The sequence below is a fragment of the Carcharodon carcharias genome, chromosome 16, assembly GCF_017639515.1.
Source record: "Carcharodon carcharias isolate sCarCar2 chromosome 16, sCarCar2.pri, whole genome shotgun sequence".
Classification (NCBI taxonomy): domain Eukaryota; kingdom Metazoa; phylum Chordata; class Chondrichthyes; order Lamniformes; family Lamnidae; genus Carcharodon; species Carcharodon carcharias.
In genome coordinates, this window is record NC_054482.1 from 15,932,446 (window position 1) to 15,948,296 (window position 15,851).

Below are 15,851 nucleotides of genomic sequence, written 5' to 3' on the forward strand. Positions count from 1 at the left end.
ATCAAACTCATTTCCAGAAACAATTCAATTAGGGGCTAATCTAATGCTTCACGCACTGTTCTATTTATAAAGCCATGGCTTTGCAAATCTTTCAAATCCAGTGACAAGAAAGTTGGCCCAACAGGACGGTCCTCTCCCAAGCCAACGTGCCCAGCATTGAGTCACTACTCGCTCGCAACACATCATTCGTACGCCTGACAACAGATTCCCGAAGCAATTACTCTACTCGAACTCTGTTGCAACAGGAGACTCCCAGGAGGAGAGCAGAAGCAATTTAGGGATGTCTTCAAAGCATCCCTGAAGAGGCCAAACATCTCCGCTGGCTCATGAGAGAACCTGGCTTATGGACTGGCCAAAATGATAAAGTTTATTCGACAAGGCACAAAATGCATTGAGTGACTTCTTCAGGAACACACAGAGGCCCTAGTCAAGGCATCGGAGAGAGCACACAAACATCCAAACACCCCATCTACCCGATCCTTCAAGCATTAACTGCCCCACACATGGCAGAGTCTGCAGATCACGCATTGGACTTATCCGTTATCTCAGAACCCATCAAACCAGAGTGGAAACAAGTCATCCTTGATCCTGAGGGATTGCCCAAAAAGAAGTATTTATAATAATGCTATCCTTTAATTATTTGCATAGTAATGATCTAGGATATTTTAGAAGGGCTGCCGTGAGAATTAAAGGAACAGTTGAACTGAAGAGCAGGATTAGCCGAAAGGTGTTGCAGCAGCAGGGGTTCAAGAAGGCAGCTCATCACCACCTTCTCAAGGGCAATTAGGATGGGCAATAAATGCTGGCCCAGCCAGCGACGCTCACATCCCATGAAGGAGTCAAAAAAATGTAATCTCTAGGTTTCACCCCAGCAAGGAGCTGATCCACTTAGAGTGAGAGATCTATTAGCAGTGATTCTCAAACCTTCTCAAAGTTCAGTTATGTCATATCCTAGCCCTTTCTAATTAAAGAGCAAGTTTCTATTACGCCATTGCCCTGAACTTTCCTTGTTATTGTTTCTAGGACTTTTCAAAGTTAAATCAATTCCAACATAATTATATCTAATAACAGATATCAATATGTTCATTTTGATGCAATATCAATGCTTTTAAAGATGGCCGTCCCTTCTTATAAATAAACTTTTCAAATCAATGTAATATAAAAAAATTCTACTTACGTTAACATAGAATTTTATGCTATTGTAACTACATTACTAAATCAGTAGTGAATGAGTTTAACCAATGCAATGGGAAGTCAAATTGATATCCTATTGCACTCCTGGAAGATTGTTGTCCTTGTGGAATAGTCAGTTTACTACCTAATTTAATCCTGAACAAAAGCCTGTGCCTGCTGAACCTCATTTGGACACAAATTCTACTGATTGGATTTCCAGCTTGGTACAGCAAAGATCAATCTTAAAAACTGGCAGTCTTCGGTCTTAATTCTTTCATATGTCAGCAGTTGCTTCTGACTAGATGTTCAGCAATTGCCCTTTCTCTTACCTCATCAAATCCCATCTTGTCTGCATGTCTGACAGGTACAGAAACGTTATTTGAAGGCTCCATGGGAGGATGGTCAACTGGAAAACAAAGGGACAATTAACAGTGTACGCATTTAACTGTGGTTTATATAACGTACTTGGAAACATATCACAGTTCCTGGGTCAAAATCCTGGAACTCCCTCCCTATCAGCACTGAGGGTGTACCTATACCACATGGGCTGCAGCAGCTCAAGAAGGCAGCTCATCACCACCTTCTCAAGGGCAATTAGGGACGGATGATAATTGCTGGCCTAGCCAACACCATCTATATCCCGTGAATGAATAAATAAAAAGAAATTATCTTGGTTAACAGTTTGCCCCACCTTTTTTGACAATGTGGACAATTTGGGGTCAAAAATGATGGACAGATGGACATTATGAAGCTGAATCAGGAGACTTGGCCAGGCATGATTTGAAAATGGAAGATCCTCCTTCAGCCTCTGCTACCAAAAGACAGGTCAACTGGTCATTCATTCATTCCCTGCATGTGGGGCCTTTATTGTGGTCTCTGTCTACCCTTTGTATTAGGTTACCAACTACACACCGTGCAGGGAGAAAGGAGGAGGGGGCTCACTGTCCTGAAAACATGCAGAAACATGTTACAAATCTGATGGGGGGACTGGAAAATATATTCAAAACAAATTGTTACAAAAAAAAATCCAGAGATAAATGTTGCATTAACAGTGCTCACATCTCCCTTCAAAAAATGAATAACTGCACTCCCAACTTAACTAATACTTTGTGTCATATCCATTGAATAAAAAAGTAATATCACAGAATCATACAATTTTAACAGCACAGAAGGAGGCCATTTAGCTCTTTGTGTCTGCACTGGCTCTTTGAATGAGCATTATGACCTGGTGCCATTGCCCTGCCTTTTCCCCTGTAACTCCTTTGAGTACAAACATGTTTCTATCTGTTCCTATTCAGATGAAGTTACATTGGTTCATAGTTTGCCATTGTGAGATTTGAACTCTTGATCTTGGGGTTACAAGCCCAGTACCATAACCACTTGGCTATTTAGGCCAAGCCCTTTTCCCCTGTACCCCTGCACCTTGTTTCTATTTAAATAATCACTTGACGCCCTCTTGTTTGCCTCAATATCACTTAAACAGTTGTCTTGAAATCACAGGCCTGATTCAGAGCCGCTTTCCAGTTGTATATTTTTTGAGGCATTGCCAACTTTTTTAAAGCAATTTGTCAGAATATTGATGTATATTAAGTTGGCATATATCCTTTCCATGCTTGGAGGACAATGCTCTCAACATCATGAGGCACAGGCTGGTAAAAGCATTTCCACTTAAATTGGAGACAATTTGTTAAAATGTTCTTTGTACTTTATCTGGTAATCCTGCAGTATTCCACTGAGAAGGGGAGTGAGTTGCATCAGCAAAGTAGGTATAAAGAGGTAGAAACACTTGAAACAAAAGTAAATAACAACTTCACTTCCATATAATTAACTGCCATCTACACACTTAAGTTGCTTCATTTAAATTATCTGGTAACTCCACTTATTTCCACTTATCGGAGCAGTCCAAAACTAAGGACCATAAATATAAGATAGTCACTAATAAATCCAGTAGGGAGTTCAGGAGAAAATTCTTTACTCAGTGAATTGTTAGAATGTGAGACTTCCTACCACCAGGAGTTGTTGAGGCAACTAGCATAGATACATTTAAGGGGAAGTTAGATAAATACGTGAGGAAGAAAATAGTAGGAGGGCATGCAGATAGGGTTAGATGAAGAAGATGAGGGGGTCCATGTGCAGCACAAACATTGGCATACCAGTTGGTTAGAATGGCCTGTTTCTGTGCTGTAAAGTCTATGTAATTCATTAAATTCACATTTTGCTTAATTCATATGATGATTTAGCACAAAAATAACCCAACCACAAATGGCCATAAACAAGACTGCATTGTGGTTCTTTATAATACGTGTGAGTAGATCTGTTTGTTGGCTTTCTTCCAATGCCATACGACAGAGCCAGTACAATTGCCAATCATAGCACTTACGCCCACAATAGCTGAAGTTAGTCAACTTGGTAGAAAACAGGGATCAAACCAAGAACTCTTGATCCAAATGATGCAGTACCACCTGCTACATTGTACACATATTGAGATACTAAGGACAATCTTGTGACTTATCAATTTTACAATTTATTGAGGAGCCTTTGACCCTTTACTGTTAGCTTGGCTATTAGGAATCCCTGACAAATTTGCTGAAGGCTGAAAATCATGATGAAGATTTAGCAACAAATTACAATTTTCATCTCTACTTCAGAAGCTGCAAATAAAAGATGCAGCAAACTCACAATATAAACCCAGAGAGGTTCATATTTCACATTTATAGCAGCTTTTGGCACATCTTGGTGATTACCGTAGATTAATGAGGTGGCAGTGTTGAAAGTGCTAAGCGTGCATTTGCGAACATGCTTTCACACTATGTTTCTTCAAGGCTGGATTTGATCTTTTTCATATCAACTTTCCCAGCTTCCTTCTGATCTTGAAGACAACAATATCTTCAGCATGGATCCTTGGGCTTCCCTCCATCACCTTGCTCAGGTGGCTAGTATTTTGTGTGGGCCTCGACAGTGGGTTTTGGTAGCCTATTAGACCCTTCAGTCAGGGCGGGGGGCAGGGAGGGGCATTGAAGCCAAGCAAAATTGACAATAAAATGCACCGGTGCACATTTGAGTCTTTCTATTTGTCATGTATTCAGCTGAGCTAGAGGGGGAACAGGGAATGTTTCTGTGGAGCCAGAACCATGCTGACATTGCAAGGGTCATAGACTTTTCCTGCAAGCAAAATTAATTGCTTAGAATGACAAACAAGACACTGTTAAGCTGCCCGGTTCACCTGCAGCTTTCCCTGATTGGCCGGTGCTGCAGAACATTAACTGCTTCATTCTGCCAAATTTTCATTTGAAAACTTACTTAAAAAAAATTTTAAGGTGAACTGGAAACCTATTTTTGATTAGGAGGTGCCTTTCCCTGCTCCGTGTCAGGGGAAAGGTGTAGAGGGAAGGAGGAGGCTTGTAGCTGTCCGAGTGGCGCCAGGCTCAATGCCATTCCCATTGGCATGAAAGAAGCAGAACACTATTGATTGAAATCTTCATCTCGATTTCCAGCCTTCAGCAAATTTGTCAGGGATTCCTATCGGCCAAGCTAACAAGTGAAGGGTCAAAGGTTCCTTAATAAATTGTAAAATTGATAAGTCACAAGACTGTCCTCAGTAGCTCAATGTGCACAATGTAGCAGGTGGTACTGTATCATTCAGATCAAGAGTTCCTGGTTTGATCTCTGTTTTCTACCAAATTGACTAACTTCAGCTATGGTGGGCGTAAGTGCTATAATTGGCCTCAGCAGCTCCAAGCTACAGAATGGAAAAGTGACAGGGTCCAGGCTTGCTGTGCACAGTGACCACTGGTGACAGTGTGCCAGGTCAACTGGTTGACGGCATATACAAAATTAGCTCTGGTACAACCCCCATGGTAGAGTTGTCCAAGAACCCTATTTTCAAGCTTGCTACTGCCCTTTTCATATGTATTTTGCTGGGTTAAAAATCACTCTGATCACTCTGAATGTTACTCTTCAACAACGTGAGTCAACTGGAAGCTCACTGGGCTGAATTTTCCCCCCTGTTGGGGGGGACGTTGATGGGCAGGCGCGTGTGGGCGTGCTTCCGATTGGCGCCCCCGATCGAAGGCGTGGCGCCATTTTATGTGGGTGGGCAGGGAAGCACCACACACTCTCTGTGCGGGTGGGGAGGAACCCCTAAAATCAAGAGTGCGCTCTTTCAGGCATGCGCACGAAAGAGCACACTCATCCCCCTGAGGCTAAGTGCAGTCTCTACATGCAAAAATGTTAAACATAGAAAAAAAATTTCCCTTACATGTCCCCTCATGTGACAATGTCACATGAGTTGGGACATGTTCATAATTTCCAACAAAACTTTATTAAAATTTTTCAAACCCTACATGAAACCTCATCCCGCCCGTGGATGAGGTTTCATATATTTTCTAATTCCCGCCGGGGCTCCCGGCCTTAAGGTTGGACGGGCAGGTCCACTAATTACTTTAACTGCTCTGCCTATGGCCTCAATTGGCCATTGACAGGTCGGAGGGCCCGCAGCTGATTTTGCTGCGCCCCCTCCTTCCTGAAAATTTAAATGGGGAGGAGTGACATCGGGAGTTCCGCCCCACGTCATTTTACGTGTCGGCAAGCGGGTCCCGCCCCCTGCTTGCCGACGGTAAAATCCTGCCCACCGAATGATTCCTGTATCCTTGTTGCGCAGGTAAAAATGGTCGCAGAGCAACATAATCTTCATTGGGACACTATTGCTGAACTAAACTGCTGGCAAATTGTACTCAGCTTTTTTTCTCCAGATGACTGTCCATACAAATCAAATTCGCTGCTTGCTTTCTGTTTCTCTCATCATTCATAAAGATTGAGACTCATGAACTTACAGCTGCTTTGCTCACACCTCCTTTCCTATCAGTTCACTGCATTTTATGGACATGATTCTCCTCACTGTTTTATCAGCAGGTCAACAGGTCTATTTGTCATCATTGTTGCACTTTCTTGCCTACCCACGCCTTGCCATACCACTGACCCCACCCCCAACAGCCCAAGCTTAAATAACTTTAAGTCAATTGGACATCTGGGTAAGTAAAACAGTTTCCACATTTTTAAGTTCTTTTCAGCCAGAATGGTCTCAAACTAACTTAAAAGTCAACTCTACATCAGGTAGTTTTCAATAAACTATTGGTGCGATTTGTATGTCCAAGGGATAGATGTTTAACTCTCATTGTACAATCATTATTTTTCCTGACCAAGTCCAACATCCTGAATTTAAGTGACTGTTAACTAGGCCAGTTAGGCTGCAATGTCATACTGCGGCAAAGTGGTTTCAGCTTTTGTGAGCAAACATTTACATTTTTCTACAACTTTAAATAGTACCCGTGGGAGGAGCCATTAGTTTGCCATAAGGACTTTAAAATAGCCGCTGGAAAACCAATAGTTTTCATAGATCCTAATCTACCTCTCCCCAATCTCTTCTTCACTGTTTTGCTTCATGTCATAGACTGCAATGCTAACTTTCATCATCATGTGTTGCACATTCAGATCCAGAACACATTTAGACTGTAAGTGCATAGTTGGTGTGAAGTCAGGCGGCTTAGCACTGATACTATAGGTGCAGTGTCAATATACCTTTAGAAAATACAATTTCACCTTCATTGGAAAAGAAAAGATTCTAAGTAACAATATTTAACAAAAGCTGCAACTTAAACTGAAGATCAACGTGTTAGGTTGCTTCATGATATAAACGGTGACGAAAAATATTGGCTGTCTTTTTACATCAATGACGTGTATTAAATTCACAAGGACAACTGAAACTTTCAAGATTGAGATTGATAAAATGTTGTTAGTTAAGAGTATCAAAGGATATGTAGCGAAGGCAACTATACGGCGTTGACATACAGATTAGTCATGACCTAGCTGAATGGTACAGCGGGTTTGTGGCATCAAATGGCCTAAACCTGTTCCTATGTTTCCAAATCTACATTTGGGTTTAGGCCCCGAACAAGTACATATAATGACAGAATTTTACAGCACAGAAACAGACCATTTGGCCCAGTGGGTCTTTGCTGGAGTTATTGCTCCACAAAAGTCTGCTCCCACCCAACTTCACCTCACCCTATCACATATCTTTCCATTCCTTTTAACTTCATGTACTTACCTAGCATATATGCCTCTATGCTAATTGCCTCAAACACCCCATGTTGTGGCAAGTTCCATATTCTAACCACTCACCAAACAAAGGAGTTTCTCCTGATTTCTTTATAGGATTAATGACAATCTTATATTTATAACCCCAATTTTAGATTCCCTTGCAAGTGAATACATGTTCTCTGCAGCAACCCTATCAAACATTTCTATCATTTTAAAGACCTCTGTCACACCACCTCTTAGCTTTGTCTTACTTAGAGAAAATAGCCCCAGTCTGTTCAGGTATGACCCCTCAGTTCTGGTATCATCACTGTAAATTTTTCTTGCACTTTCTCCACTGCTCCACCTCCCTTTTGGAATGTGGAGAACAGAATTGTGCAAAGTACTCTAAAGTGCTAGCTAACCAAGCTTCTATAAGTATAACATAACTGCTCTGCTTTTGAATTCTATTACTCTAGAACAAAGGAACAACATAAATGTGTCTTTCCGCAACATTACGTGTTGGGATTGTAGTTCTTATTTTCTTACTGTGGGGCTAAGCTGAGGTTCCCATGTCACATTGTACTCAAAAACCCCAGACTCTGGTTCACAATCTTCTGCTCTGGTGTAGTACTTTTACAGTAACTTCTAATGGAGAGTCCAGACCATCTTCCTTAGTTCCATGAACTCATAATTGTATGATGACAGCTGGATGGAACTGTGTGATGTAAGCTTATTAACTTTTACATTTTCATCACTCACAAAAATAAACAAACAAATTTTGGGTTCAAAGGAATCCCAGATGCCAAACACTTGTCATTGTGATGGTGGGAGCTTAGAATGTTATTTGGAACAAAAGAGAACCTGGAAGGAAGCACATCTGGGTTTTTAATTTAATGGACCATTGATTCCTACTGAACCAGTCTATAATCATGAAGTTACATTAATTCTTCATGGATTTCCTAACTGTTTAACTTAATGAAGGAAAGTAGGTGAAGAAATAACATGGTGTCCGAATGATTTCTCTAATAAAAAGCCAGCATTTCACACCTTGACCATGTTTTGGTGATTCTTTCTTCTGGAATGTTCCATAGTACTTGGAGGATTTAAACACTATTTGTCAGAAAATGCTTTGTGGCAGATACAAAGTCTTTTTTTTCTGTCTTTGTCAGTAAACTTACTCATTCTTTCAATGAGAACGTGGACAAAGCTTTCAACATCCTCCTGTAAGGACTGCTGGGCCTTTAGGGGCACTGGAAGGTAGCCGTAGTGCTCTCTGTTGCATATGTGCATCTGGATCTCTAAAACAAAACAGAAAACAGAAAATGCTCAGCATTTGTTCTGTTAGGATAGGAAGAAATAAGGGTCAAATAATATGGAACTAATGCAGGAATATTAGGTTAAAAATTACTTAGGTAAACTCACGGTAAAGCATATTCTAACAGGGGTCAAAACTAGTTTGCAAAGCAACATGGTTAACTCCCTCCATAATGTGAATTCGCCAATAAGATACACACATCTAAATTAGTATTCCATGGCTGCTATTACACTGGCGTGTAAGCATATAATGCTAGCCCTGAAAATTAAAACCACAATCAGATAAAAGAATACCAGGCCTCGAGCCCTATTATCTTGCTGGAACCTATAACTTTAACTGCGCAAAGCTGACCAAGGTCCAGTTTTCGAGAACAAACTTAAAACAATGTGCAGAATTTTTAGGTCAGCAGTGTTCGGACGCAAAATCGCGTGGGATGGACCTCGGGCGAGCGCCCCAACGTCATCCCGCGCTCGCAGGTTATTTTGGTCAGCAGGCGTGCACACAAGTCGGAAGCGGCCCGCTGACAATTAAGAGGCCTACTAAGGTAATTAAAATTGTAACTGCCTCCAATTTTTCGTGGTTTGTCCAACCTCACGGTTGGCGGACAGGCAAATCGGCCAGGCGGACTTTGCATTTTCCATCAAACCTCATCCAAGGCCATGATGAGGTTTCCATTATTAAATAAGAAAAATAAAAATCTATCTATGGACAGCATTTTTGTCCCGTAGGTATTCGGGTGACTGATTGCGATGTGTGGGCATTTTTTTTCCTGATTTTAAAAGCTTTATTTATTGGTCTTAAAGCCTTCAGCTCCCTGAGGCATCCTTCTGCCTTCAGAGAGCTTTCACTCAGCGCCAGCCCTCCTCCTGCCCCAACTCTGGCAGCGCTGAGCATTTCAGCACGCGCTTCCTGCTGGCTGGCCGCTAATTGGCCAGCCTGTGTGAAATTGCGGTCAGGGGCTGATTGTGGACGTTGGTCCGTTCCCCAGCCAATCCTGGGCCTGCTTATCGCGCTCGCCTGCTGACCTAAAATTCCTGCCCAATATTAAACAAGCACCCTCATTATAATAGGTGGCCCTTATGCCTATTATGGGATAATAATTAGGAGTGGTCTTGTGACAGATATACATGAATAGTTAGGTAGAATGTAAGTATTAGGCAGAAGTCATATATAATTAGAACATTATACTTTAGGACTGAGAAAATGGTGACAGGCTAACCAATAGTCATTTTTACCCAGAAACACTCACGCATACATAGGCAGCACCAACCTTAAGTACAAGCAGATAAAAGCAAAGTACTGCTGATGCCGGACATCTGAAACAACAGCAGAAAATGCTGGAAAAGCTCAGCAGGTCTTGCAGCATCCGTGGAGAGAGAAACAGAGTTAACGTTTCGAGTCTGTGTGACTCTTCTTCAGAGCTACAGAGAAGTGGAAATGTGATGGAAGTTATACTGTTTATGGGGGGTTGCGCGGTGGAGCAGGTGAAGCAAGATAGAAAGTCAGCGATAGGTGGCAAACATCAGGAGAGGAATGGAAAGCAACAAAGGTGAACAGGGTGAGAGAGACAAATGGAAATCCTGTCAGAGAGAAGACCTGTACTTCTTCAAGATAGGCATTCCTGGAAGAGAAGTGGCAGTGAATGAAACACTAAGATGAAAGCAAAATACTGCGGATGCTGGAAATCTGAAATTACAAGCAGCTCTGATTTTGAACTCATGTGGTAACATCCACTGTGTTTCACGAGTGCTTTTTTTTCTGGAAATAGATATTAGTTTAAGTGCCTTATTCACGAACAAAGGAATTTATAAAAAAAAGGTGATAACACATTAATGGTGATTCAGCCTGGGATTGGCGGCATTATCTATCAAGAAGGAATTCTTAACATTTGGCTCAGTATATCACGAGAGATTAGTAAGAATTCTAAATGTCAGAACTGAACATTACTAGACACCGGTACGAAAGACAGATGCTGTAAGAATGTAATTTTCACTAAGCCAGAGAAAAGCACTATTTTAAAAGTCACTATTTCTCTATTAAAAGTTTAAAATCACTTTATGAAAATATAGAAGCAAGTGAAATTAATTAGGATCGATATTAGCATAAATGTGGGCGGAGTGTTCATATAAAATGACCATTCTTAACGATGAAATAATAGCGAATTAAAAGGGCTAATCGAAAGGGAGGAGTTTAATGAAGGAGGCAGCACCCATAGTTGCTAAACATGATGTAATTTAGGATAGGAGGGTATTAACAGATAAGTTTCTTTCCAGGAAAGCAGAAATATTGTAGGAGGGTTCAAGTGTTGAGAGCTCTCCAATGCTTCTTGAGTTATCGAAAAGCTGGACATTTTAAAACAGAGAGTTTCTTGTGTCCTGCGGTACAGGCAACTGCAACACTCGGGGATTTAAGGTAACACTTTGCTTAAAATATTTAATCGATTTCCATGAAGATTTTTAAAGCTGTAACGTTGTATTTAAAATTATTTTTCACTGGATTCTATATTTAAACCAAGACTATGAGCAGAACATTACGCTCGATGGGCGTGCGTACGCACAACCCGGCCAAACGTAAAATGACGCGCGATGACATCGGGCGAGCGTCCTGATGTCATCGCATAGTTCTGTGATATTTCGTTCAGCTGGCGCGTGCCATAGTCGGCAGCGCACCCGCCGACAATTAAAAGGCCTATTAAGGCCATTAAAAAGTTAAAGATATTCAAATTTACGCTGCCCATCCAACCTAACGGTTGACGGGCAGGCAAAAACACCAAGCGGCCTTTACATTTTTTTGGAAACTTCATCCATGGGCGGGATGAGGTTTCCCAAAGCAAATAAAAATCACATAAAAATTTTATACTTGAATTAAAAACATGTGCAGTGTGAGAGAGTGTGTGAAAGAGAGAGAGAGTGTGTGTGTGTGAGACAGTGGATGAGTGGTATGTGAGGGAGAGAGAGTGAGTGAGTGTGCGTGTGAGTGAGAGTGAATGAGTGTGAGAGATAGTGAATGAGTGAGCATGCGTGAGAAAGAGTGATTGAGTATGTGAGAGAAAGAGAGAGAGAAAGAGTGAGAGAGAGAAATTGAGCGAGCATGTGTGAAAGAGAGAGAGAGAGAGAGAGTGAGTGAGTGTGAGAGTATGTGTGTGTGTCTGGCTCACTCCAGTCCTGGGGTTCTCACCTTCACTCATGCACACCAACACACACTCTCACCCACTCACACAGAGGGTGTAGGTGAGGGTGAGTGAGCGAGCACCGTGAGACTGGGAGTGAGCCAGACGCATACAGACACTCACCCTCTCACACACTGAATCTATTAGTCATCTGCATTAATTACTTAATTTTAAAAAATGATCAATGTACTGCTTTGACATTGTCATTTTTTTTGCTCAGCAAGTTGTTTTTGTTCCTCATACCTCAACTACTTTCTTTGAAATTTACGTTTAATGCTGTGCCAAACCTTGAGGGCAGAACTTTTAGGTCGGCAGACCAGCGCGATCGGTGGGCCTGGGGTTGGCTGGGGAACAGGCTGTCGACCGCGATGGGCCCCTGACCGCAATTTGGCACCAGCTGGTGCATGGAGAAGCTGAGCGCCACCAGGGTGGGGGGGAGGGGGGGAGGAAGGCCGACGCTGACATCAAGGCGGGTGCGAGGCGAGCACTGACAGGAAGCTCCATGAAGGCAAAGAGCTGCCTCAGGGAGCTGAAGGCCTGAAGAATCAGAAATAAAGTTTTGAAAAGCAGAAAGGAAGTGACCAAGAATCCCGAAGAGGCAGCGATGAAAATGCTGACCCACCGATTTTTATTTTTATTTTATTTCATCACGGAAGCCTCTTGGCTGAGGTTTCATGAAAAATGTAAAGGCCGCCTGGCCGATTCACTCATCCGCCAACCGTAAGGTTGGATGGGCAACATCAAATTAAAGGCCTTAATCACCTTAATTGGCATCTTAATTGTTGGCGGGCGCACTTCCGACTTTTGCGCGCACCCACTGGCTGGAATATCGCGTGGGCGCAGGATGACATTGGGACACTTGCCTGACGTCACCTTGCGCGATTTCACGTTGGATTGGGTGGGTCGCGTGCCCGCCCGAACAGCGTGAAATTCTGCCCTAACTTTCCGAAATGTTCTCGTCAGCCCCTTGAGGGAGAAAAAAGTTGAAATGTGGGTCCTCACCCAAAAAAGGTCGGATAACTCTGCCTTAGAGGCATGGTAGCACACCTGGATGGCCGGAATAGGGATCAGAGAGATTCCAGGCGGGAGGAAGGTCATCCCCAACCTGTCAAGATAAGCAGCCTGAATGACACTCAAAGGGACCGGGATAGGAGAGTGCGCCCAAGAGGGAAAAACAGAAGGATCCGAAGTCAGACCAGAAATAAAACTTGAGATTCTGAGGATTACCGCACTCAGGGCTAACTACCTGGCATCTTGAGCTCCTCTATGCCCTGGCAACTTTGCCCACTGACAAACAGGAGCAAACCCCCTTTAATACAGGAGCTGCTTACACTGTTAATAGCCCTAAAGTTATTAAAAATAAGTGGATAGATTTGGGAAGTCCAATTTATGACGTGCCTCAGACACAGTCAGTTGAATTATAAAACATACCTGTTGTGGTGTACAGGATCATGGTCACTCCAGAGGTAGGATTAGTACCAGATTTAACCTGTTCCTTCATTATATAAGACAGACAGAAAGCTCAACCTCAAAATCTCAACCAGGTCTGTCCACTGACCAGGACGACAGACAAAAGTACATTTTGGGCACAGCTGGATAAAACCTGTCTACAAAGTGTGGGGCGGGGGGTGGTGGAGGAGAGAAAGGGCTTCTGGAGCAGCTTATTAATAAATACTACCCTCACTGACCAACTATCCTCACTGACAATGCCACCCAAATCAAAGTGGCAAGGTAGATATTGAGCCTCACTCACTTGATACAGGCTGGCACAAAACTAAAAATCAGTGCTGACACAGGATCATAAAGGGAAATTGTATCTTCTTAACACCATCAAAGAATTGAATGAACGAGATGTTCTAATCAAGATGCCATCTCAAACTAATTCACCACTGTTAAATCGGATGGGAGATGGAGGTTAGTGATTGATTATAGGGCCTTAATTAAAGTTACAGCCCTGGGTACTGCACAGCAGCAGAATTCCAGAGCCCTGCTATCTGGTATCAAGCGAGAACAGAATCCTGTAGCAACCTTGCAAATGACTTTTGATCACAACTGATTAAATACACTGGCCGGCAAAAAAAACACAGCTCTCAGTATTGTTGGACAAGCTTGGGATTTCAAAATAGCCCTGTCCTTTTTTTATCTACCCCTGCATTGGACGTTTTAAAAGACATTAAAAATGTTAACTCTTATGTAGGCGGTATTTACGTGTCACGCGATAACCCCCAAGATCATGTAGAGCACATTGACACGGTTTTCTTTCTGCTTCTGGCTATCTGGTCAACATTAAAACAAAGTCAGTTGCTTAGACAAGAGGTAGGTTTCTTAGAACTGTGAATAACAGGAAAGGGTAGAGGACTAACTGACTCATAAAGAAAAACTGGCCACAGTGCAATATCCTAAAACCTTAAAGAGTTTCCATTTCACTTTGAGGATTTTGAATTTTGCAAGGTCCCTTACACCAAACTTTGCATCTCTATCAGCACCTCTCTATGCTGGGGTGGGGGGTGGGGGGGGTGTGGGTAGCTGTGAAAGGACAGTTGGTATCTTTTCCCTAGACGACTAGCTGAAGCTGTAACAATTATGCCGAGGAATGCAGAAAGTCATGAACCTTAGACAGCAAGATACACAAGTCCTGCATAATATTCACATTTGGATATCATCAAAAGTAGCAGCTGCTATACTCTACCATGAAAAAAAGCATTGTCCCTGTCCAATTTCACTCTTACAATTTCAATAATATTGAGATAATATTACTGAATAATATTGTCATATTCAAAGAAAGAGAGTTATGACTATGGTAGTTCAATGCCTTATTAAAGCAAGGATACTACAGGGGACCCACCCTATTACAATCCACACTGAGGTCTCTGACTTAAGATCGTGCTCAGATGGCTTCTAATGAGGAGAAAGCCACACAAATTTGATGTGATAAATTGGCATCATCTTCGAATGATCTTACACAAATTTTAAAGCATGGATTTAGACCATCGTCCTGTCCTGGAAGACAATGATAGAGAGGAGGGAATTAAACAATGCCTATCAGACCATTTCCAGTATACCATCAGGTTGTTTACTGTGACAGGTCTTCAATTCCAGCTATAAAACAAGGGGACATCCCTACAATCCTCAGTTGGGATGGGGATTGTAGCAGGAACTTTGAGGCTCTTATTCTTTTGTATTGCTGTAAAAGAGGGACATTTTTTGTCAAAGCTTTTCGTCTTGCACTCATCAGGACAATTCGCGAGAAAATACCAACATCAGGGGAAACAACATATTTATGCTGTATGAAAAGAGAGTGCTGATTGGTTGGCAAGTGGACTCTGATTGGTAAAAGGGTTGCCATGGAAATTAGCACTCTTCTCATACAGTATAAATTTGTTACTTCCCCTGATGTTGGCACTTTCTTGCAAATTGTCCTGATGAGTGCAAGATGAAAAGCTTTGACAAACAATGTCTCTTTTTTCAGCAATACTCAGGTTCTGTACTAACAAGCGACTATTCCTATTCTTTTATTCCAGAAGAATTACTATCCATGCCCCTTGGCCAAAAAAACAACACATTATGATGAAGAAGCAGCAGCACTTAAATGTGCTTTGGAGCAGTCAGGTCCTATTAAATCCACATTAATTTGTACTGATAGTGACTATGGTAAAAGGGCAGAGTGTTCTGGGAATAGATACAGGGTATTTAAATCACACGAGTAAGCCCATTAAACGTATGTCATTGTGGGAACCAATTCTCAATCGGGTGACACAAAAACAAAACTGTCTGGTTATTTATGTAAATAGGCATACTACTGGGACCGTACTGGGACTGTACACTCAAAGGGCAACAGTCTCGCAGATGAACAGGCGAGCTCGGTTTGCCCCTCCTGTAAGGGGTCTGTGAAGGTTAGCGTTACAACTAGAGCAGAAAGGGCAGCGAATCAGGATGAGGAGCTGATTCAGTTATTAGATCCAACAAAAGCGAATCCATGAGGATATCCATCAAAGTGCTCTTACTGGGAGACCTCTAGCATTGTGCTGGTACAGATGCCCAAGGGAAGCAGGGAGGCAACCCTGAGTCACGAACAAGAACCGCTTGCTAAGGGAGCTCACATGAGTATAGGACAAG

At 42.2% G+C, this 15,851-nt stretch overlaps 1 protein-coding gene across 1 annotated transcript in view; it reads right to left on the reverse strand.

Annotated features, from left to right (window-relative positions):
* Positions 1-15,851, reverse strand: part of LOC121289235 (procollagen galactosyltransferase 2-like) — a 208,902-nt gene that overhangs the window by 22,328 nt on the left and 170,723 nt on the right. The window contains exons 6-7 of the mRNA XM_041208464.1: positions 8,430-8,549; positions 1,503-1,579 (exon numbers count right to left, since the gene is read on the reverse strand). Of these exons, the coding sequence (XP_041064398.1) occupies positions 1,503-1,579; positions 8,430-8,549 (197 nt within the window). The remainder of the gene's footprint in view (positions 1-1,502; positions 1,580-8,429; positions 8,550-15,851) is intronic.